The sequence below is a fragment of the Dermochelys coriacea genome, chromosome 1 (genome assembly GCF_009764565.3).
Source record: "Dermochelys coriacea isolate rDerCor1 chromosome 1, rDerCor1.pri.v4, whole genome shotgun sequence".
NCBI lineage: Eukaryota > Metazoa > Chordata > Testudines > Dermochelyidae > Dermochelys > Dermochelys coriacea.
In genome coordinates, this window is record NC_050068.2 from 207,578,079 (window position 1) to 207,602,361 (window position 24,283).

The 24,283-nt window shown below is 46.6% G+C and overlaps 1 protein-coding gene across 6 annotated transcripts in view; it reads left to right on the forward strand.

The window, feature by feature from the left end:
* Nucleotides 1-24,283, forward strand: part of SIDT1 (SID1 transmembrane family member 1) — an 86,364-nt gene that overhangs the window by 29,156 nt on the left and 32,925 nt on the right. For 5 of the 6 annotated variants that reach the window (XM_038399243.2, XM_043512881.1, XM_038399206.2 and 2 more), the window contains exons 2-7: nucleotides 1,392-1,513; nucleotides 2,655-2,825; nucleotides 5,896-5,941; nucleotides 16,180-16,281; nucleotides 17,778-17,861; nucleotides 21,467-21,560. In XM_038399243.2, the coding sequence (XP_038255171.1) occupies nucleotides 1,392-1,513; nucleotides 2,655-2,825; nucleotides 5,896-5,941; nucleotides 16,180-16,281; nucleotides 17,778-17,861; nucleotides 21,467-21,560 (619 nt within the window). The remainder of the gene's footprint in view (nucleotides 1-1,391; nucleotides 1,514-2,654; nucleotides 2,826-5,895; nucleotides 5,942-16,179; nucleotides 16,282-17,777; nucleotides 17,862-21,466; nucleotides 21,561-24,283) is intronic. The other variant, XM_043512897.1, reaches the window with a different exon arrangement.

The window sequence follows — 24,283 nt, forward strand, 5'->3', positions numbered from 1 at the left end:
AATTTTCAGATGGTTTGCTAAGTACCTGGGTGTAATTCATATTAGGGCTGTCAAGCAATTAAAAAAATTAATTGCACGATTAATTGTGCTGTTAAACAACAATAGAATACCATTTATTTAAATATTTTGGATGTTTTCTGCATTTTCAAATATATTGATTTCAATTACAACACAGAATACCAAGTGTACAATGCTCACTTTATATTTATTTTTTATTACAAATATTTGTACTGTAAAATAATAAGAAATAGTATTTTTCAATTCACCTAATGCAAGTACTGTAGTGCAATCTCTTTATCATGAAAGTTGAACTTACAAATGTAGAATTATGTACAAAAATTACTGCATTCAAAAATAAAACAATGTAAAACTTTAGAGCCTGCAAGTCCACTTCAGCCAATCACTCAGACAAACAAGTTTGGTTAAAATTTGCAGGAGATAATGCTGTCTACTTCCCTGTTTACAATGTCATCTGAAAATGAGAACAGGTGTTCATATGGCACTGTGGTAGCAGGGGTTGCAAGATATTTACGTGCCAGATGCGCTAAAGATTCATATGTCCCTTCATGCTTCAACCACCATTCCAGAGGACATGCATCCAAGGCTGACGATGGGTTCTGCTTGATAACGAGCCAAAGCAGAGCAGATCGACGCATGTTCATTTTCATCATCTGAGTCAGATGCCACCAGCAGAAGATTGATTTTTCTTTTTTGGTGGTTCGGGTTCTGTAGTTTCCACATCTGAGTGTTGCTCTGTTAAGACTTCTGAAAGCATGCTCCACACCTCGTCCCTCTCAGATTTTGGACAGCATTCAGGGGTGAAAGTAACATAAAAGACTTACCGGTATGGGGGCCGGCTCCGGGCCCCCGGAAGGAGCGGGGTCTTGGGCAGAAGAGGCGGGGCTGGGGAGTCAGCTTCCCCCAGCCAGCCCTTCCGCGGTGCCCAGCCCACGGCACCCGGGGCTTTGGTGGCGATTTAAAGGGCCCAGGGCTCCAGCCGCTGCCATGGTGACTGGGAGCGCTGGGCCCTGGAGCAGCTGCCCCTTTTGCCCCCCATTGGCAGCAGCAGGGCCGCTGATGGGGGGCAAAAGAGGCAGTGACATAAGTGCTGCTGTGGCAACACTTTAACATTGGCTGCATACGAGCCAGTACTGGTGGCCACTTCTTACCAGTATGCCATACCTACCCGTACTGGCCCACTTCCGCATCTGACGGCACTTCAGATTCTTAAACCTTGGGTCAAGTGCTGTAGCTATCTTTAGAAATCTCGCATTGGTACCTTCTTTGTGTTTGTCAAATCTGCTATGAAAGTGTTCTTAAGTGTGCCTCACCACCACCACCATGTTGTGTAGTTTCCACTAATACTTGCCTTTCCATCTGTCTCCCCACAGGTGGATGCAGTGCGGGTGTATGTGAAGAGTGACTCTGAAGACCTGCAGTATCCCATCCTGTTTGTAGTTCGCCAGCAGAAGGGGGTCCTGTCATGGCAAGTCCCTCTGATTTTTCGAGGCCTGTAAGTGACAGAGATTCTCTTTGCAGTTTGTAACAGGAGTGTTATCCCTCCTTTCCCAGTTGCTAAATCTCACCATTTTACTGTAAATATGGTAATACTTGATGCAGTGGCTTGTTTAAATTTCCCATGGTCTCACAATTGCTGGCATCCAACTTGTGAATTTCTCTTGGTCAAAATGACTGACATTTCCCCTTAGCAAGGTAAATTGAATAGATTGATTCAATTTAGCAGTGCCCTATTTCCAAAGTGTATGTGCAGAGCATCCTGGCCCCTGGCTCTCTGGTTGGCAGCACTGCCAACTGGCCATGTTATGGGCTACTCACAATTGGCAGACAACCTCTACACTTCCTCTTCTTATTCACCAGTACACGCTCTTCTCTCCCTCATCCCTCGAATGCTGTGCAAAATAGGACATGCTGAGAAATACAGGGGAGACGCTTCTCAAAAGCATCAAGCTATGTTCTCAGGCATTTCAATCTGTGACATTCACACACGACACCTGTTTTACAGCTACTTGGAGGGGTGTGGTTAAATAGTTCTTGGCTCTTGTCAAGATTTTCCTGTATCTGGCTTCATGAGCCCAGGGAGCAGATGGTGGGCTGGGACACCCAGAATAAGTCACTACAGTTGCAGGAGGGAACATTTCTGCAATGGTTGGTGAACCTGCCTCTGTGATCCACCAAGTCCTGCAGAGCATCCAGTTGATAAAACTGAGAGGAGGGGCCTATAACTGGTACATGCATCCCATTACTAGCATTTGCACAACTCAGGGACTGTAATTGTTCCTAACCAGAGATCTCCAGCACACCTCAAACACATGATGCTGCAGCACACAATTGGTAGGCAGGCATGCCTCCACCACCAAACTAGTTTCCAACTGACTGGTAGCAATCTGGGGTTAAGCTTCCAAATGCTAATCCCCATTCAATTTTCCTTGCTGAGGCAGGCTCTAAGGCACTGCAGTGTCAGGGAAAACTCAGTGGAGTTCCAGGGAAGTGGCCTTGCAAAGCCTGAGGTTCTGAAGCCACTGCTGGTCATCCAGGGTCTGTCTAAATAACTCTGCTAGAATAGAAGGAGGGCGATTTTCTGTTCCATTTTATTTGGTGGCTGTTGGCTTTTTTTTCCCTTTTGGCTGTTCTAGTTACCAGAGGACCTACAACTACCAGGAAGTGAGCCGTACACTCTGCCCTTCAGAACCCACGCCTGAGATGGGACCCTCTGAGCAGATCATATTTGTAGATGTGGCTTCCATGGCGCTGTTTGATATTGAGTATGAGCTGCTGGTCACGAGGCTCAAGAGCTTCCAACTCATGTAAGCAGGATTGTGAACATACACAAGTGGGATTGGTTGGTGTGTGTGTGTGTGTGTGTGTGTGTGTGTGTTCGTTCGTACAGGAAACTGCTCCCACTCACATCTAGGTAGATACAAGTATTGTGCCTTCAATTATGCTCTCTTCACATCCTAGGAGTAGCCAACACCTGATTAAGACTAAGGTGAAATCTGCCCATAATGCACCTCAATAGCTATGCACTGTTGTGTGGGTAGGGGATTCCTTCCTGACTGATGACCTGGGGCCATGAAGCATGAGGTCTGATTACTTCTATTGAAACCTGAGCAAAACGTTCTCCTGTACTCTATCAAAATCCATCCCCAGTCTCACTCAGTGACCTTCTTCACTATTTTTTCTTTCGTTTAAATTGAGCTTGGAGTTTGTCATTGTGCAATAGGTGCTGATTGGCTGGGTGCTCTAGCTGAGCACTCTCTCAGGAGCCTGCTCATTTATTTCTCAAAAGAAATAAGGAGTCAGGACATATCCTTGGGATCAGTGCTCAGAGGGGAGCTCCTTCCAATGTGTGTGCGGTAGGAAAGGATCAGTTGCTTTGGTATCAGGGTTCCCTGCACCTTCCTGAGCATGATTCCTGGAGGTCTGGGGGGATTTGAGTGGAAATGGGATAGGCAATGGGAAGGAAGCATATCTTTCTCTGACACTTGCTGGGACAGCCAGAGGTGGTATTATGGTTCTAATGGAAAGTTACCGTCAGGGGCTCTGCTCCATGAGGGAATCCCCGGCAGAGCAGCTCCGATGAACCTGTGCTGGCAGAGAGTGGCATAGAGCCAGAGGACTTCTATGCAGACGGCCCTGTGCCCCCATGGAGCTCTGAGATCTGAGGGGTTTGTGGACTAGCTTTCTTCTGTAGGCTGGGGTTAGGGGGAAGTCCCCAATCCCACGTATGCAAGCTGTGGCAGTTTCTTGGCCCTTGCATGCGTATGTCTGCAGAGTGGGGAAAAATCTAGACTAGGATTATTTTCAGCACTACTGCTGTCAGATGGGCTGATGCCGGGGGAGGGGGATGCAAGGCCAAATGGAGAGGAGCCTGCTGGGACTGTTAGGGATACATATCTGAGTGCAACAGGAACAGCAGTGACATTGATTGAGAGACCCCCCCCAAAACTAATAATGGTTCCCACCAAATCTCTTTGGTAGAAGGATCTTAGAACCTAGACCTTAGGCTGTCACAGCTAATGGTGTGGAGGGACCTGGCACCACTGGGATCTGTGAGTGCAGGAAGGCATTTTCCCATTGTAGCTGGCCACTTGGTTCTGGAGGGCATGTCTGGAGATTTAATTTTGACTGTTGGGAACACCTGCAGGCATAAACAATCCATCTTGGCCACTGGCCTGACAGGTCAGGCTGCTCAAACTGTTAGAAACCAAGATGTAGAGGGCCATGCCTAGTGGCTGGAACAGTGGTAGTCAGATCTAGTGATCAGTGCAGTGGCAGCTGAGCCAAGAACTGGAGCCAGATGTCTGAGCTGAGTCAAGAGTAAGTCTGGAACAAAACAGGAGCAGGGCTGGGAGCAAGGCTGGCGTCAGAGCAGGCTAAGGCCTGTGGAGTTTATCATCACTATCAGGAAGGGGAGACTTCAAGCCACAAAATTATGTTGGGCAGACAGAGGTGCTGCTTCTCCTATGAGGCGTCTATACCTGCTCTAAGAGGTAAACCAGCTCCTGGTTTGTAGCTTGGCTGGGGCCTAGCATAGAATGACTCATCACTGCATGTGGCTTAATCAGGCTCTTGTTCAGGGATGACTCATCACCTCACCTCACATCATGTTCTTAACTGCGATCCTCCCCATGCCAATATGAGGGAACTGGGGTTATTTAGTCTGCAGAAGAGAAGAGTGAGGTAGGATTTGATAGCAGCCTTCAACTGCTTGAAGGGGGGTTCCAAAGAGGATGGAGCTAGGCTGTTCTCAGTGGTGGCAGATGACAGAAGAAGATGTCAGAAAGAAGACAGATGACAAGAAGCAGTGGTCTCAAGTTGTAGTGGGGGAGGTGTAAGTTAGATATTGGGAAACACTATTTCTCTTGGAGGGTGGTGAAGCACTGGAATGGGTTACCTAGGGAGGTGGTGGAATCTCCATCCTTAGAGGTTTTTAAGGCCAAGCTTGACAAAGACCTGGTTGGGATGATGTAGTTGGTGTTGGTCCTGCTTTGAGCAGGGGGTTGGACTAGTTGCCTCTCCTGAGGTCCCTTCCAACCCTAATCTTCTATGAGGCAGTTAGTGCAGCAAACTCCTCTGAGGCCTTATTCTGTAACTAGGGAGGACCAACATCATAGCTATGCAGCAGCATCTCCTGATCAAGCAGCATTGAGATCCCCTCCACTCCCCATCCTGCTGATCACTTTCTCCAGCACCACTAGAGCTGGTTGAAATGTTTTTTGGCATTGGCATTGTCCAATGGAAAAAGCAATTCGTCACGTTTGAAATACTCAGCAGGAATGTGTTTTCAACAACCTTTAGTTTTGGGAAAAAAATTGAATCAAAGCATGTTAATAAGAGTTAACCTTATTGGAATGGAACACTTTGATTTTTCCATTTCAAACTGCCTGTTTCTAAATGTATTTTATAAATCATAATATAATAAATAAATAATTCAAAATAAAGTATGAAAAAATATATATTTTTTTAATTGAATCGTTCATTTGGCAGGAACTTTGTGAAATTTCAGCTTTTTATTATAATTTGGATTTTTTTTTTTAATATTGGACTTTCCCTTGGAACAGAAATTCCAGTTCCAGATCAGCTCCATGCTACTACCCTGTCCCAGCATGAAGGGCCTGACTCACTCTCTCTCTCTCTCTCTCTCTCTCTCCCCCCCAGTGCTTAAAGCAAATAGGACTAGTTTGAAAAGAGCCGTTCCTACAAACATAGAAGTGCAAGTCCCTCACTAACACTTAGCTCACAGCCTTAATGTCTCCCTGTGCTTCATGAATGCAGCTTTGAAGAGCAGTTCTCTGAAGATGCTGTGTGTGTGTTTGAGCATTTATGCTGTGAGCTTTAGAAAGTCTTCACCCTACTTATTTCTTTCTTTTTTAGGACAGATAAAGCCTTTAACTTCACTGCCAGCCCTTCTCAGCCTCAGGTAAGCAGGAGCCCTAAGTGACATCAGCTGCATGTGTCTTTTCACACACAAATGGGTTCCAGTGTGATCCTAGCAGTTCGAGGTGGCAAAGAGCTATAGGATCAAACCCACTTCCCTCTCAGGATGCAACCTAGTCCATTGCTATGGCATCTGTAGGGTAGAGTGAAGGGGTAGCACTGCATAATCTCTGCCCCTCCTGGAGCAGGTGCCGACCCTCACACAAGACATTCAGCTCAAGCAATTGAAGAAACCAGAAATGTGAACTGGTGCAAACAGATATCATACGTTGCTTTGGGATGAATGCAACACTCCACAGGCCCGGCAACCTGCACTGGGTGTGGATTCACGGCACTGTGTGCTACTGGAACAGAGTGCCCAGTATGGACTTCTTCACTGTTGCAACTTGCATTGGTTCAGTCACTCTACTACAGTTTGCTGAGATGCAGTTCTCTAGTGCAGACAAAGCAGCAAAGGATGCATCAGACTTCAAACCGCTACCAGCGCTTAAGTGGTCTGAAAAAAAGTGGTGGTGAGGAGAGGGGTGTCTGTGTGCCCATAGCCCTGCCTAGCAATCAATTTTGCTCCTCCCCACCATTGTCTCTGCTCCGCCTGCAGCTCCTGGGGTTCTTTCTCCCCTGCCAGGCCTGGGAGAGGAGGGTAAGCTGCAGCAGGATCCCCTCTTCCACTTCCCAAGCTGAGTGTTACCAGGAGGAAGAGGGAGGAGCAGGGGAACCATCCTGTCCCCATTGCTCACAAGGAGTGGAGCCTGCTCTTTTCTCCCTCCTGTGTGGAATGATGTTGGTTTGTGAGGGGACGGGGGAGAGCTCTGCCTGCTTCCTGCAACAGCCCTGATTCGCTGCTCTTCCCCAGGGAAAGCAACTAAACAAAGGGTTCTGTGCCCCCCCCATAGTACTAAAAATGTGCCTCTCCCCTCCTCCCTCCCCAGCAGTCCGGCTCACTATTTAGAAAACTTATTTCCCAGAGCTGCGACCCAGAACACTTTAAGCACTATTACCTCAGCTGCAGCAGGAAGGCGACGTTCTGATTGATGAAATCATGACTCACTGATAGGTACAGACTCTTGGTTCAATCCAGCCCTCTGACATCTGGAACATCCAGGCCAGCTGCCATTTGGGGTTTTCCATTGCTGCCTATGCCAGCACAAGCAGATTTTTCTAATTCACAGTACTGAGGATCATTGTAGAAGCTCTCTTTATCCATGAAAACCAGCCACCTCTATGGATGTGGGGATTCAGAGGGTTTCTCTCTGAAGATGAGTGGTGAAGTCCACCCCCTGAAAGTAGTGCCAATTAATCTAAGATCCAATCTGCAGATGCTTGCCAACAGATCCCTGGAGTGGAAAATCAGTCCGCTGGCTGCAGATAACTGTTTTTTTCAAACTGAAGCATCCTGGAATCTGTTCACTCATCACAGTCAAGACTGTGTCAAATACCCTCTTCCTAACCAGCAGGCTCCTATTATAGCCTTACTGGTACATCTGCATTTAGATGACTTAGGTTTGTATCCTGGCAGACACTATTATATGGTTCTTTCTACTCAGAAACTGTCTCATTATGTACTATGGATTTTTTTTTTTTAGATACAGTGATGTGTCCCTGCCTCTCAGGCCTCGTCTGTCCTTTTTCTATTATTTATAGCCAGGCATTATAGTATTCCCCTCTTCTTACCTTTCTGCCATGTTTAGTAGCGCCTATTAAGTCAAAGTATTCTTCTCTTTCCAGGAATCCACATTGACCCATTTTTTGCCATCAGGCTTCTTGTATTATTCTATGGACACTTTCATATAATTTTTATTTACCATTAGGAACATGGAGATGGTGCTGTTAGTTTCTTAGGCACTTGTACAAAGCCCATTAAAGTCAATAGGAATCTTTTCATTGAATTTAGAGGGCTTAGGATCAGGCCCTGAGCCATCTTTGATGGAACTGCAGTCCGTTTGTCACAGTGGATAACATACGAGGTTGTTAATTTAACTTTAGGGTCAGGGTGCCCAGAACACCATTTTAAAAAAACACCCTAATATAGGCTTACACTCTATGTATACTCCAACTAAAAAAAATAAAACAAGAGGACACCCCCAAATATGCCACCATGGCTAAACAGAGTAAAAGAGGCAGTTGGGGGCAAAAATGCATCCTTTAACCATTGGAAGTCAAATGCTACTGAGAAAAATAGAAAGATGCATAAACTCTGGCAAGTCAAGTGTAAAAGTATAATGAGGCAGGCCAAAAAAGAATTTAAAGAGCAACTAGCAAAAGACATAAAAATTAACAGCAAAAAAGTTTGAGTATATCGGAAGCAGGAAGCCTGCCAAACAATCAGTGGGGCCATTGGACAATCAAGATGCTAAAGAAGGACTCAAAGAAGACAAAGCCATAGTGGAGAAGCTAAATGAATTCTTTGCATCGGTCTTTATTGGAGAGGAGCCATTATTTTTAGTTGACAAATCTGAGGAATTGTCCCAGATTGAAGTGTCAGTAGAATAGGTTTTGGAACACATTGATCAATTTAAACAGTAATAAGTCACCAGGACAAGTTGGGGTTCACCCCAGAGTTCTGAAGGAACTCTGATATGTAATTTTAGAATTACTAACTGTGGTCTGTACCCTATTGCTTAAATCCGCTTCTGTACCAGATGATTCGCAGATAGCTAATGTGATCCTGATTTTTTAAAAAAGGATCCAGAGGCAAATATGGCAATTATAGGCCATAAGTCTAACTCCAGTACCAAGCAAACTGGTTGAAACTATAGTAAAGAACAGAATTATCAGACTCCTATGTGAACACGATTTGTTGGGGAAGAGTCAACACAGTTTTTGTAAAGGGAAATCATGCCTTACCAATCTATTCAAATTCTTTGAGGGGGCCAACAAACGTGTGGCCAAGAGAGATCTAGTGGATATAACAGGAGTACTTGTGGCACCTGAGAGACTAACAAAAATGTGTTAGTCTCTCAGGTGCCACAAGTACTCCTGTTCTCTTTGCGGATACAGACTAACACGGCTGCTACTCTGAAACCAGTGTATATAGTGTATCTGAACTTTCAGAAAGCCTTTGACAAGGTGCCTCATCAAAGGCTCTTAAGCAAAGTAGGCAGTCATGGGATAAGAGTAAAATCCTTCTCATGGATCTGTAACTGGTTAAAAGATAGGAAACAAAGGGTAGGAATAAATGGTCAGTCTTCACAGTGGAGAGAGGTAAATAGTGGAGTTCCTCAAGGATCTGTACTGGGACCAGAGCTGTTCAACATATTCATAGATTATCTGGAAAAGGGGCAAGTAGTGAGGTGGCAAAGTTTGGAGGCAATACAAAATTAATCAAGATAGTTCAAAGTAGATTGCAAAGTTTTACAAAGGGATCTCACAAAATTGGGTGACTGGGCAACAAATGGCAGATGAAATTCAATGTTGATAAATGCAAAGTATTTAAACATCATTCCAGCTATACATACAAAATGATACTGTCTAAATTAGCTGTTACCACTCAAGAAAAATCTTGGAGTCATTGTGAATACTTCTCCAAAAACATCTGCTCAATATGCATCGGTAGTCAAAAAAGCGAACAATGTTAGGAGCTGTTAAGAAAGAGAGATAATAAGACAGAAAATATTATACAGCACTATATAAATCCATGGTATGCCCTCACCTTGAATACTGCATGCAGTTCTGTTCACCCCAGCTCAAAAAAGATATATTAGAAATGGAAAAGATACAGAGAAAGGCAACAAAAATGAATAAGGGTATGGAGCAGCTTCTATATGAAGAAGTCTTTATTCTAAGATGAGCAATCCCAGTTTTTAAAAAAAGCTAACTGGGGGGATATGATAGAGATGTATAAAATCATGAATCCTGTGGAGAAAGTGAAGAAGGAAGTGTTGTTTACCCCTTCACATAACACGGGAACTAGGGGGCACCTGATGAAATTAATAGGCAGCAGGTTTAAAACAAACATAAAGAAGTATTTCTTCACACATTGCACAGTCAACCTGTGGAACTCGATGCCAGAAGATGTTGAGAAGGCCAAACCTGGATTTAAAAAAGAATTAGATGTTTTTATGGAGGATAGGTGATCCATCAAAGACTATTCGACAAGATGGTCAGGGATAAAACCATGCTCTGGGTGTCCCTAAACCTTTGACTGCCAGATACTGGGACTGGACGACAAGGGATGGATCACTGGACAATTGCCCTGTTCTGTTCATTCCCTCTGAAGCATCTGGTATTGGCCATTGTTAGAAGCAGGGCCATCCCTAGGGTGTGTGGGGCCCAGGGCAGAAGTGATGTCACTTCCGAGACCAACCTTGCTGGGGGCAGGTAGGGGAGCCTGGAAGAGGCAATGCCTCCCAAAACAGACAGGTTTGTCCCTCCCCCCCCCCCCACACACACAGGTTCACCTGCCACCTAGTGCTGGACAATCATGCTAGCCCGTGGGGCCTGGAGTGGTCACCCCGATTCGCCATCCCCTAGGGATGGCTCTGATCAGAAAACAGGTTACTGGGCTAGATGCACCATTGGTCTGACCCAGTATGACCGCTCTTATGTTCTTATACAACACAGGATGGGTGCCTTTTAATTGGCACACCACCATTTTTATAAATCAAATCAAGTAAGTATTGAATGAATTGATCTAGACTCTTTTTACAATCTAGAGCAATGCAAGAATAACCCCAAACAAGAAAAGGAAATACAACTATAACAAAAGGTTTCAGAGTAGCAGCCGTGTTAGTCTGTATTCGCAAAAAGAAAAGGAGTACCCGTGGCACCTTAGAGACTAACAAATTTATTAGAGCATAAGCTTTCGTGAGCTACAGCTCACTTCATCGGATGCATTTGGTGGAAAAAGCAGAGGAGAGATTTATATACACACACACACACAGAGAACATGAAACAATGGGTTTATCATACACACTGTAAGGAGAGTGATCACTTAAGATAAGCCATCACCAACAGCAGGGGGGGGAAAAGGAGGAAAACCTTTCATGGTGACAAGCAGGTAGGCTAATTCCAGCAGTTAACAAGAATATCAGAGGAACAGTGGGGGGTGGGGTGGGAGGGAGAAATACCATGGGGAAATAGTTTTACTTTGTGTAATGACTCATCCATTCCCAGTCTCTATTCAAGCCTAAGTTAATTGTATCCAGTTTGCAAATTAATTCCAATTCAGCAGCCTCTCGTTGGAGTCTGTTTTTGAAGCTTTTTTGTTGAAGTATAGCCACTCTTAGGTCTGTGATCGAGTGACCAGAGAGATTGAAGTGTTCTCCAACTGGTTTTTGAATGTTATAATTCTTGACGTCTGATTTGTGTCCATTCATTCTTTTACGTAGAGACTGTCCAATTTGGCCAATGTACATGGCAGAGGGGCATTGCTGGCACATGATGGCATATATCACATTGGTAGATGCGCAGGTGAACGAGCCTCTGATAGTGTGGCTGATGTGATTAGGCCCTATGATGGTATCCCCTGAATAGATATGTGGACAGAGTTGGCAACGGGCTTTGTTGCAAGGATAGGTTCCTGGGTGTGTGGTTGCTGGTGAGTATTTGCTTCAGATTGGGGGGCTGTCTGTAAGCAAGGACTGGCCTGTCTCCCAAGATCTGTGAGAGTGATGGGTCGTCCTTCAGGATAGGTTGTAGATCCTTGATGATGCGTTGGAGAGGTTTTAGTTGGGGGCTGAAGGTGATGGCTAGTGGCGTTCTGTTGTTTTCTTTGTTGGGCCTGTCCTGTAGTAGGTGACTTCTGGGTACTCTTCTGGCTCTGTCAATCTGTTTCTTCACTTCAGCAGGTGGGTATTGTAGTTGTAGGAATGCATGATAGAGATCTTGTAGGTGTTTGTCTCTGTCTGAGGGGTTGGAGCAAATGCGGTTATATCGTAGCGCTTGGCTGTAGACAATGGATCGAGTGGTATGATCTGGATGAAAGCTAGAGGCATGTAGGTAGGAATAGCGGTCAGTAGGTTTCCGATATAGGGTGGTGTTTATGTGACCATCGCTTATTAGCACCGTAGTGTCCAGGAAGTGGATCTCTTGTGTGGACTGGTCCAGGCTGAGGTTGATGGTGGGATGGAAATTGTTGAAATCATGGTGGAATTTCTCAAGGGCTTCTTTTCCATGGGTCCAGATGATGAAGATGTCATCAATGTAGCGCAAGTAGAGTAGGGGCATTAGGGGACGAGAGCCGAGGAAGCGTTGTTCTAAGTCAGCCATAAAATTGTTGGCATACTATGGGGCCATGCGGGTACCCATCGCAGTGCCGCTGATTTGAAGGTATACATTGTCACCAAATGTGAAATAGTTATGGGTCAGGACAAAGTCACAAAGTTCAGCCACCAGGTTAGCCGTGACAGTATCGGGGATACTGTTCCTGACGGCTTGTAGTCCATCTTTGTGTGGAATGTTGGTGTAGAGGGCTTCTACATCCATAGTGGCTAGGATGGTGTTTTTAGGAAGATCACCAATGGACTGTAGTTTCCTCAGGAAGTCAGTGGTGTCTCGAAGATAGCTGGGAGTGCTGGTAACGAAGGGCCTGAGGAGGGAGTCTACATAGCCAGACAATCCTGCTGTCAGGGTGCCAATGCCTGAGATGATGGGGCGTCCAGGATTTCCAGGTTTATGGATCTTGGGTAGCAGATAGAATACTATAACAAAAAGTGCTCAGTGACCTTAGTGCTCAATTCCTGCCCATTTCCCAAGTGCTGAGAAAGAATTTTAATAAAATTGCAAGTGAGAGAGGTGTTTTATTATGCAAGTAAGGTGTGCAGATAAGGAAAAGTTTACTGTTTTAATTCTTTCAAAGAACAAGGCTAGGACTATAACAGGGTTTAAAAGAGAACTGGATAAATTCATGGAGGTTATGTCCATTACTGGCTGTTAGCCAGGATGGGTAAGGAATGGTGTCCCTAGCCTCTGTTTGTCAGAGGCTGGAGATGGATGGCAAGAGAGAGATCGCTTGATCATTACCTGTTAGGTTCACTTCCTCTGGGGCACCTGGCATTGGCCACTGTCAGTAGACAGGATACTGGGCTGGATGGACCTTTGGTCTGACCCCATATAGCCGCTCTTATGCTCTTAACTGAGTGTCTGAGTGGTGTGGGTGTGATGAGCCATTACTAATCTCTATGAGAAATTACAGGGCAACTAGAGCAAATAAGTTTCATATCTGATGTTCAGAAACACTTCAGTTACATTCCCATTAAAATGGTTTCCCTTTAATTGTTTTCACTATTTTTTTCTTGGTTGTAAAGTCCATTGCTCATTCATACAACCAGAGGAAAAGAGCTGTTAAAAGGTGTTTACTTAGATCAAATGCAGCAGCAGTCAACCAGGAGGTGAGCAACTACAAAAGGAACAGTGGGAACTGCAAGACAGGTTTCCTCCTGAAAATTTTGAAAGCTCTTATAGATAATTGCTCAATAAAAAGTGACCCATTTTAACGCAGTCAGAACTGAATTGACATGGACACTGATAGTGGGTGATTCTATCTACTCTTATTTTTTAATGTTGTGTTTTAAGTCCTTTGTTTAGTGGTTTGCTTTTTGCTCACTCTGAATTAGCTAAACCGGGGAGGATAAGCTGAATGCACAAATGGGAGCACAGCTAGGTGCCGAGAGCCCACAACTCCAAATCAAGTCAGTAAGAGTTGCAGACGCTCTGCACATCTCAGGATTGGGTCCTAAAATTTAGGTGCACAGGTAGCTAGAACAAATCCTTTATTTTTTGCTTGCACTAGACACCTCATATTAGATCTGTACCCTCTGAAGAGGCTCAGCAAAGGTGGGGTGCAAGCAGAAGGAGGATACAAAGATAAGCTTAAAGACCCCTTTGCACTTTGCTAATTCTGGCCTGCTCCAGGAACTGGTCTGGCCCCAGTGGCAAATTACAGCATGCCTGGCTGCTTTGCATAGCAACCAATGGGCAACTCTGTAGCTGGGAAAGCTGGAGTACAAAACACTCCAGTTACTCCCTTGATCCATTCTCAATCACCCCAGCATGCCCTTGCGATGAAGTGGGACTGTTCTTAATGTTTCTTCTGAATACTGTAGGGGTGCCTCAGTTTCCCCAATGCATTTCTTAAGCCTCTAGCTGGTGGGATAAGGGGGTGTACTTGTTGCAGAGCAAAGGGCCAGTGTACATAAATGGCCGACACTCTGTCTCCTGGCAACTGATGGCCTGGGCCCTTTCCCCCTGCAAGGTGAGAGCTAAAGAGGTTGGAGAACAAAGAAATCAGGTGACCTCCTGGCCCGGGTAAGGGACCAAGTCCAGAGGAGGAGGGGCTGAAGAGTAAGTCGTTGGAAGCTGTCTGGGGACAAGAAATGAAGTGCAGACGTGGTTGTCTGGCTCACTGCCCCCCAAAATGAACCCAGCTGAGGGGTCCTGTTCTCTGTACCTACAAGCTCTGTTTTAGACCGTGTTCCTGTCATCTGATAAACCTCTGTTTTATTGGCTGGCTAAGAGTCATGTCTGATTACGAAGTTGGGGTGCTGGATCCTCTGGCTTCCCCAGGACCCTACCTGGGTGGACTCACTGTGGGAAGCGCACAAAGGGGCAAAGGATGCTAAATGCTCCGAGATCAGACCCAGTAAGGTGGAAGCTGTATGAGCTTTTTGCCCTAAAAACAGTCTGCTCACAGAGAGGAGACTTCACCAAAGTCCTAACTGGCTTCATAGGAAGCAGTTCCAGAGCATCGCCCAGGAACTCTGTAACAGCCCTGGCCTGGGAACTGCTCAGGAGGGTGCTACGAGACTTCCTATGTTGGTCCTAAGTTAATTCTGTACTTGGGGAATTACCTAGGGGGCTGTTCCACCCATTTTACATTCAGAGGAGTAAAAAGTTTTCCACCCCTGCTGAAGGTGGGGTGTCTGTGTAACTGGTTCTCAGGCTCTGTCGGCAGGCAGCTGCAGATTCTTATAGTTTTTGGCCAGAATGAAGGGACTCTGCATAGATCTGAAGGAACAGGTTCAGCTGATTTTTTCCAAGTGGTGTTTGCTAGGATTTACAGCTGTAACACAGACAGATTTTCATTTCACAGTAAGCCCTCCTTGTCTGTAAAATGGATACAGAAACAGAAACTGGAAAACTTGGAAAAATTCTGGTTCAGTTCTGCTTTGTGCTCAAAATTGGAAGCAGGAAAACTGCTTTGTGAGGGAAATGATTCTTGCCTGTCTCCAAAGATAGAAGTATGCAGGCTTGCTCATATATAAGGGCTGTGAAATGAACTTCATTCTTAACACAAATCCATGGAAGAGCTGAGATTAGAATTTATAGTCTGCTGGATCACAGGCCAGCATGACTAAAACCACAGCCAAAAGTACTGCCTGGAGTCGTGCAAGGAGCAATGCAAAGCTGGAAACGTGCTCAGTGCGGCTGGAATGTTTGGAGCTTTTAGTTCCCAGTCTCTAACACCTTGCACTTAGCCTGTGCAACTGGCAGTTTTCACAGGCTTATCCTCTGGCCAAATCTGGATGACTTTTCATGGGGATAGAAAAAGATACTTCTGTGACTCCAGGGCTATCCCTTAGCCAAATTTCGAATCCCAGCTCCAAAGCATGGAGGCACTACAGTTCTTCAAAGAAATTAGGAAAAAATTGTTAGCATTGGCAAAGCTATCCTAACATCATTCTCAGAAATGGCCAACCCAATCTCCCTGAAACTTATAACATCAGCTGGAGGAAAGTAGCAATCACTGACTTGTGTGTGTGTGTGTGTGTGTGTGTGTGTGTGTGTGGCTAAGTCAGAAACAGAGGAAAATGTTAGGCAATCACAATTATAGCCTACAGGCTTCCGCCCCTCCCCTGCCTATGTAATGGCGTTCTAAATCGTATAGAAACTGCTGGAGGCAATTGTTGCCATTGAAAATACTTTCCTATAAAATCCCACCTTTTTAAAAACATTATTGTATTATGTTGGCGTATTATGATGAGCAGGAGTTGAAACTGAAACTACTGAAACTCTGGTGCTATGGAGGTATCTGGGGTTAAACTTTGTGCATAGAGGGGCTGGTGCAGTCTGTATCTTTGGCCAGCCATTGAGAGGAATACAAAGGCCTTTCAAAACACTTGAACTCCAAGTGACTAGTTGGACTGCGGAAGCTTTCCATGCCTGACTTCTCAGCCTAGATACAGGGGGCTGTTCTGTTCTTTTGGGAATGTTATGGAGCCAGTGGCAGAGGGACTCCTGAACTGTAATGCACAAATGGAAGCACTGATCCTGTTTTTTCTGCAGTATTTTCTGTACAAGTTCCCTCCAGATGTGGATTCCATAGTCATCAAGGTGGTATCTGAAACAGTCTATCCCTGTTCTGTTGTCTCCGTCCAGGATATTGTGGTAAGTCTAGAGAGCCTGCAATGGCAGATAATCTAGAGTGTAGGCTCTGGGCATTGGTATCCTACCTCTATCACCATGTGTGATGTATTTCAACCAGTAAAGATATGAAGCCTCAGGGGCCTGTACTGCAGAGTAACAATACAGGAGGAGCTTGAAGGGAGGCGAAGGGCCTGTGGAATGAATGGGAAGCTGCTGAGTTCTAAGTAGCTCCTCAGGTGATATTTTTACCAGTGTTAGTAGGGTAGTGACCAAGTTAATGATTACGCTCCCATCCCAAGATCTGAAGGTGCTTTTCCTTACTTGGAAGGTAGGACAGTACCATTCTCTCTTCATTTTACAGATGGGTAAATGGAGGCACAGAGAGATGACATGACCTTTTTATAGTCCCGCAGTGGATGGTGGCAGAACTGGAAGGGAACAGCAGAAATTCTGGCTCCCAGGCTTGTGAATAAGTCACAGGACACCCCTATTTGTCCCTTTCAGTGTCTTCTTCCCCCCCATTCTCTCTCGCTGTCCTGCTCCTCTCCCAACTTTCTTTGGTCACTGTACCCCCTCTCTCTCTCTATTACCTGACCCTTTCTCCTCCTCTTTTTCCTCTGGCCCAATCTCCCCACTCAATCTTTTTCCTGAATTCTAGTTCATACCCTCTGGTCCTCTCCCATTACGCCATGACTGCCTCCTGCAGGTGGAATTTGCTGTTGCTCAGAGCAGGAAGCAGCAGTACTGGCCACCTATTTCTTCTCCCTTCCTGCCCTGCTATGCAGGATGGAGAGGCACACTCAGAGTGAGGGAGCAGTGAATAGGGGAGGGAGAGGTGAAGGAAACAGCCTTGAAACCCTGAGAGCAGCCTCCAATAGCTGGGAGGAGGCAATGAAGTGGAAACAACAATCCTGGCTTGCAGCCCTGCTCATGAGTGGCCTTTCAAATGACATGACTGAGATGGTGACAATGCGGGCAAATGTGTGACTGTCACTCCACATGGCAGGTACAGAAAGGGGAAACATGGAGCCAGGGGTCTGTCGTGAGGAGGTTGGGGATAACAGGAAAATGAGGATCAGGCCTAGACTCATAGTAGAGCAGCTTAGATCGCTATAACAAATGTCTTCTCCCCTCTGCTTTATCGGGGCCTTCAACTGAGAGATTCAGAGTAAATGACCTGGTTGTCTGAAGCTGGGTCCTTGCTGAGAGAGACCAGTTGAGCCCTGGCCATGGCTGGTATTCTCAGCACAGCTTCGCTAGCCCCTGAATGCCGCTGAGGTTGCTGCCTGTGGGACTCCAGGCAGGTCTCCTCCAGTGCTCTTCATGAAGCCCTGGTGGGGAGGTGAGGGGAAGATAACAAAGCCAACTTGAAGGCGCAAAGGAGTTTATTTTTATTAGGTTTAGGGGAGTTTTTTTCCACATCAGGCCTATTGGGGAAAGCCAGTTTGTGCTCCTCCTGGCTCAGAAAATGCAGTTGGATTTTTTCAATTTTTTTTTATTACTTCTGCCTGTTTTAGTGTCCTGTGTATGATCTGGACCACAATGTGGAGTTTAATGGTGTTTACCAGTCCATGACAAAGCAAGCTGCCATCACTGTACAGGTGAGATGTTGATTTTGTCAGTGCTAATTTCCAGTGACTCGTGTGTGCCTCCTCTCTGCTTAATCATTTCATCTGTGGGATACTGGTGCTCAAGATCAGGGGTTCTTGTGCTTTTGGATAGCATGGCCCACATCTTAATATAAATGGAGAGCCAGTTTCAGAGAGAGATGGTGACTTGCCTCAAGCCACACAGCAGGTCAGTGGGAAAGCTGGTTTAGGAACAAGGAAATCTCCCAAGTTCTAGATTTCCTTCTTATTTCTCTAAGAAATGAGTGACTCCTAGAATACACTTTGTGTGCTTGAGCCAATCACATGCTGCTTTGCAAAAAAGGGGATCTATCTTTATGGGTAATCTCAGCAGAAGGGCTGAATTTCTGGTATGTGGCCTAACTTCAGGCTTTTGAGCCTGCCAGCCACTGTCTCCAGGGTCTTCATACCTCACCCTAGGTGGGCAGGTTGGGAAACCCAGATCTGCCCTCTGCATTGAGCTTCAGCCCAGGGACCCTGTATGAAGCAGAAGAGATCTGTTTGTTCAGACCCTCTGCTGTATCCCTGGGCTGCTTCCTACTGTGACTGGCATCTAGGCCTTCCTCACAGTAGAATTGTCAGGCATCCGGTTTTCAACCAGAACGCCCAGTCAAAAATGGAGCCTGGAGGCTCTGATCAGCACTGCTGACTGGGCATTTAAAGTCCGGTCAGCAGCGCAGTAGGGCTAAGGCAGGCTCCCTGCCTGCCATGGTTCCACATGGAAGCAGTTGGCATTTCCCTCTGGCTCCTAGGTGGAGGTGTGGCTATGGGGGTGCCATGCAGTGCCCCCGCCCTGAGTACCGGCTCCGCAGCTCTCATTGGCCAGGAGCTGCTGCCAATGAGTGCTGTGGAGGGAGTGCCTGTGAATGGGGGCAGCACGCAGAGCTTCCTGGCTGCCCCTCCACCTAGGAGTTGGAGAGAAATGCCAGCCACTTTTGGGAACTGCCTAAAGTAACTGCCGCCCAGAGCCCACACCCCGAGTCCTCTCCTGCACCCCAACCCCCTGCCACACCCTAACTCCCTCCCAGAATCTGCACCCCTTCCCGCATCCCTACCCTCTGCTTTAGCCCTGAGCCCCCTCCCAGAGCCTGCACCCCATATCCCCTCCCACACCCCAACCCTCTGTCCCAGCCCTGAGCCTCCTCACACACCCAAACTCCCTTCCAGAGCCCACACCCCCTCCTGCACTCTGAAGCTCTCAGCCCCAAACCAGAGCCCACACCCCCAGCTGGAGCTCTCATCCCCCCACACCCCTGCCAGAGCCCCCCCACTCCCTGAACTTCTCATTTCTGGCCCCACTCTAGAGCCCATAACCACAGCTCAGAGCCTCCCACACCTTATTCCTCAGCCCAGAGCCCATTCCCACACTCTGAACCCCTAATTTCTGGCTCCACCCCAGTACCCTCACTCAGCCTGGGGAAAATGAGTGAGAGTGGGGGAGAGTGAGCGGCAGAGGGAGGGGAGATGGAGAGAGCGGGGCGTGGTGTTGGAGAAGGGGTGGGGCAGGCGTGTTCAGTTTTCTGCAATCGGAAAGTTGGCAAGTATACTTTACAGTCTTTTCCCCAGCTGGCTCTTCTGCTGGTCCCAAAACAAAGGGGATCCAGACTAGTTATGAGAAACAACAAAGCTACTGTACGAGGCCTATCTGTCCCAAAGAGGCTCTGCTCCTTCAGAATCTCTAGTTAGGCCCTGTCCCTGCTGATCCTGCTTTCCAGGCAACTTCAAGGCAGTCAGTATCACAATGGTCCCGTCTGGCCTTTTGAGTCAATGTAATCTGGTTAGGCTCTGGCCCCAGCCAGGCTTTCTTTCACAGGGCTCGCTCAAGAGGCCCAGTCTCTCTCCCAGTTGGCCACCGTTGAGCTGTGTTTTTCCTCTTTTCTCTCCAGGCTTGACTCTTTGCACATGTGCAACGGGGTGGGGCTGACTGAGCCCACAGGCTCTCATTAGCTCCTTCCTGATGATCAGCCATCACAGGCTGCTAGGTTTGGTATTTAGGCATTTAAATCAGTGGCCTGGCTTTCAAGAGTGGAGAGCACCTGCAGCTCCCAGTAAAATAAACTGGTCTGCAAGTGCTCAGTACTCTTGAAAGTCAGGCCATTGATTTACATGCCTTAATATAGACCTAGCAGTCTAACTTTAGGCCCCCAGTGTTGAAAAATCTTGCCCTGAAGGCTTAAAGGAATGCTAACCAGCTCTCTGGTTTACAACATACTTCTCATTCTAGTGTTCCTGTGCACTCCCATCTGACTCACCAATTCAACTGCCTGCTTTATAACTCACAGGAGGTGTGCCAGTATCCTGGTGTAACTGCACACTACAACCTTAAGTTGACCTATATTAGGTCCACTTACAGCCACTGCATTAATTACTGTGGTGGGTCATGTCCACACTACCTTTCTTCTGTCAGTGGTGCACGTTCTCACCAGGAATGCTTCCACCAACTTAAGAAGGGCTGTGCGGGGAGCTGAGTACCTGGGATCCTCTCTCGGCTCATTGCTGGGAAGCTGGCTGGGCTGGCCCTTCTGATGCCCTGCTCCCTGCCAGGAGTCCGGCTGCCCCATCCTGGGCTCTCAGTGGAGAACTGGGGGGGGCAGCCAGGCTCCGGGCAGGGAACTGCATGGAGCTGGAAGGAATGACAGCCAATCTAAGTAACCAGCAGTCTCTATGCAGACACGGTGTTGCCCTAAGTACATCAACATAAGCCCTCAGGGAAGTGGAGTTATGTCAGTGTAGTAGGGCACTTACATTTGCGGGAACAAGGCTGTTGTGTGTACACTGATATAACTAAGGTGACGTAAATGGCCTTGCGTCAACCTAACTCTGTAGTGTAGACCAGGCCTTAGTCCAGTGTAACTCTCATACTCCAGGTGAACATACCTGGTATGTATAGTTGTACCCTTTGTGGCATGTTATTGCTTGTGATTGGTTGAACAGTTGCTTAGAGAGGCAATGTGGACTGAGCTGAGCACAGGTCTGGAAACCAGGACTCTTGTGTTTTAATCTTGGCTCTGCTTCTCCTAATGGGTGCTAGAACAGGACTTTGAAAATGTAAAGTGCTAAGTGTATGGCAAGATCTATATTCAAAAGGTTACACCGATGTTCTAAATTGATTTAAAATGGATCAACTTACACTAGTGCAAACCCCTAATATAGGCACACTTATCCTGGTTTGAGCTTCACTGAAGTGAAACTGATTTAAGTGAAGTTTTACACACACGTGAGGCTCAAACCAGGGTGTGTCTTTATTAGGGGTTTGCTCTAGTGCAGTGGTTTTCAACCTGTGGTCTGTGGATCCTTAGAGATCGGCAGACTATGTCTAAGCTTTCCAAAGGGATCTGCACCTTCATTCCAAATTTTTGGGGCCCGCAAATGAAAAAAAGTTGTAAACCACTGACTAGTGTAAGTAGATCACTTTTTTTTTTTTTTAAATTGATGTAGTTAGATCAGTGCAACTTTTCTAATTTAGACCAGGCATTTAACTATATTGAGTCCTTTAACTGGCATGGGAGAGGAGACTCCTCCTCTACTCTGTCCTCCCTCACTTTTCACAAGGTTCTCTCTTGTTTGTTTCTGTGCAGAAGAAGGACTTCCCAGGCGAGCAGTTCTTTGTTGTGTTTGTCATAAAGCCAGAGGACTATGCCTGCGGGGGCTCTGTGCCTTCCTCTATCAAGGGTAAGATGAACTAGGGGACTGGCACAGTGCACCACGGGGGTGGGGAAGGGTGAACACCTTATGTTACTGTTTGTGGCCCTCCTGTGGGATGGCAATGCTGTACGTCAAAGGGAGCCACTGCAAGGAAGGGTCATTGAAACAAAGGGAAATGGGAGATCCCAAAGGAGGAGTCTGGGTAGAATGCACCTTTGCAGACCCGAGCTTCTTGCAAATCTTGCAGGGTGGATCCAGGAGCTGTATCTGTACACAGGATCAGGCCAGCCCCTAGAGTTGAGATGACACTTTGGAAGCAAGGAAATGGTTCCTGTGATTGGTAGTTACTAAGTTGATCCTCTGTAGACATGGAAGAAAGTAGAAATTTTTTAAAAAACCCTAAATATTTTTTTCAGCTGGTGATAGAACCTTTCCTGCCCCCCCAAAATTATATTGCTCTGTCAATGCATGTGCAAGCCCTTTGAGAGTTACTATACATATGAACTAATAGTCATCCCATGCAGGCCAGTGCCAACAGTGTGCTTGGCTCTGTAGAAGATGCAAAACTAAGGACAGTGTGTGCCCCAAGAAGAAGAGAAAAGTAGAGGAAATAGAATGCACTGGGAAACTAGAGGGGAAATATTTAGGTCTTGCTTTTACCCAGTAGTTATAAGTACACGTTTTACAGGCATCTCGGAAGAAGTGGGCTATTATGGGGATTTGAATAATGAGAGGATAGTGGCTGGCAGAACAAGAAAGTGGTAACTCCATGCACGGGGGAGTGTGGAAAAAGGCACAGAGGTGAGCATGGAGAAGGAAATGAATACCAATGACATCAGTCTCAAAACCCTGGAGAGGAGAAGGTGTGAGGGAGACTAATGCAAAAGGAGACAAGTTATAGGCCATGGTGGGATTGTGCAGAGATTTGAGAGGGAGAACAAAACCTGGAAAGTTAATTCTATGAGCAAGAGGGGGCTGCCATGGTCTGAATGAGTGAGCCATCCAGAAGTAAATGTCAGCTTGATAATCAAGCAGAGCTGGTTAAAACTTCATCCCCTCCTCCTCCAATACAGCCATCTTCCTTGCTTGAGGAGATGGTCCACATGGTCCTTCTCCAGAGGTATTCAATGGTCCAGGAACAGGAAGAGAAGAAGCAGGTGTTGCATGTGAGCTGGGGTTGGGAAGTAATAGGATGAGTGGTGAAATAGAAGAGAAGGGCTTGCAATGTTCAGTGAAATGATGGGGTGGCCAGAGAAAGGATATTTTAATGACTGAGAAATCACACTGGGAGCTTAGTGAAGACACGATGCAGGGAGAGGACTTGTTGGGCAGAGAGCCAGTTAGCCCAGGATCAAAGGTCAAATGAGGGCCAGGAGACTAATGGTTGCAAGGGATCTCTATGTCAAAGTTGAAGTAATCAAGAGTGGGGGGGGGAGGGAGAGGAGGTAGTGTTGCCAGAGAGGAGGAGGAGGAGGAGGAGGAAGTAGAGGTGAGCCATGGATTTGACAAGATCTAGGTGAGAAGAGGAGGCAGGCCTTGTGGGAGCAGGAGAGGGGAGGGAAAGGTGGTGCTCCATGGAGGAGGAAGGACAAGGTGACCGTATGACAGAGAGATGACATACACTCTGTGTGTATGGTGCGCAGAGTGTGGCTGATTGGAGTGATAACAGGCCTGGCAGAGGGAGATGTATTTTAAATATGTTGCACTCCTACCTTCCCCTTTCAGCCTGAGCAAGGTTTATGTTCATTTTCTTAGCTCCTGTCCATGGCTCTAAGCCCTGTGCAGTATTTCAGATCGACAGGACACCTATTAAACTGGCATAAAGCCAACCAGCCATAATAACTGCAACCTCTGCATCGAATCCCCAGTTCCATGCACCCATCAACCCATCTCTGCCCAAAATGCCTGGAAAAAAACCCCCCCAACAACCACCCCCTGAGCTTTGTAGTGTGCCTGGCAGGTTAACAAGTGCAGGCTCTGGTGGACCACACAGAAAACAACCTCCCAGTGCAGATTATGGAGCACTGCTGTAATGTGCTCTTAGCAAGATGCAATGAAAATCTGCACTTGCTTCAGATTCCAAATGGTCTTGTCGAAAGTTGTCAGATGTAGATTGTGCTGCAACAGTCTAGTATTGAGGCACAGATCTGTGTACTAAGGTAGCCGGCACTGGTGGGAGAATATGATCTTTGCTGCATCTGCTACCTAGCCATCTAGGAGCAGCCCAGGTTTGTAATAAAATTCCTCTTAGGAAATCAGTAATAATCTACCAATAGCACCTCTACAGCTTCCCCAGTCAGAAAAGACATACGTCTAACACCCAGGTGGCGGTCCAGAGCGCCTCAGGAACCAGCCCTTGAGTGGATGATACTGGCTAAAACTTGAGCAGAGAAGCGTTTGCCTCCATTGAGATTGACAGCTCAGCCCAGAACAGGAGAGGGTTTTTTTTGTTTTTGTTTTTTGTTTGTTTTCATTTTTTTTATCCTCAAAGTACTGTGAAAATTCCTCACAGTGAGAGAAGTGTGGCTGTAGTCAATGGGCTGCTCAGCTTCACCAGGCTTTCTCCCACCTGGAGCACGGTGTGTGACTCCCTGCAGTATTTTCTGGTTTGCACAGCTCTGTCCATCATGAAGCATTTGACACATTTTACACACTGAAATGCACCCACAGCACCCCCCCACAGCAATGCACCCCCCCCCCCAGCATTCTGCACAACCGTTATGGAGGGAGGCAGGAGAAGTTTGTCTAAG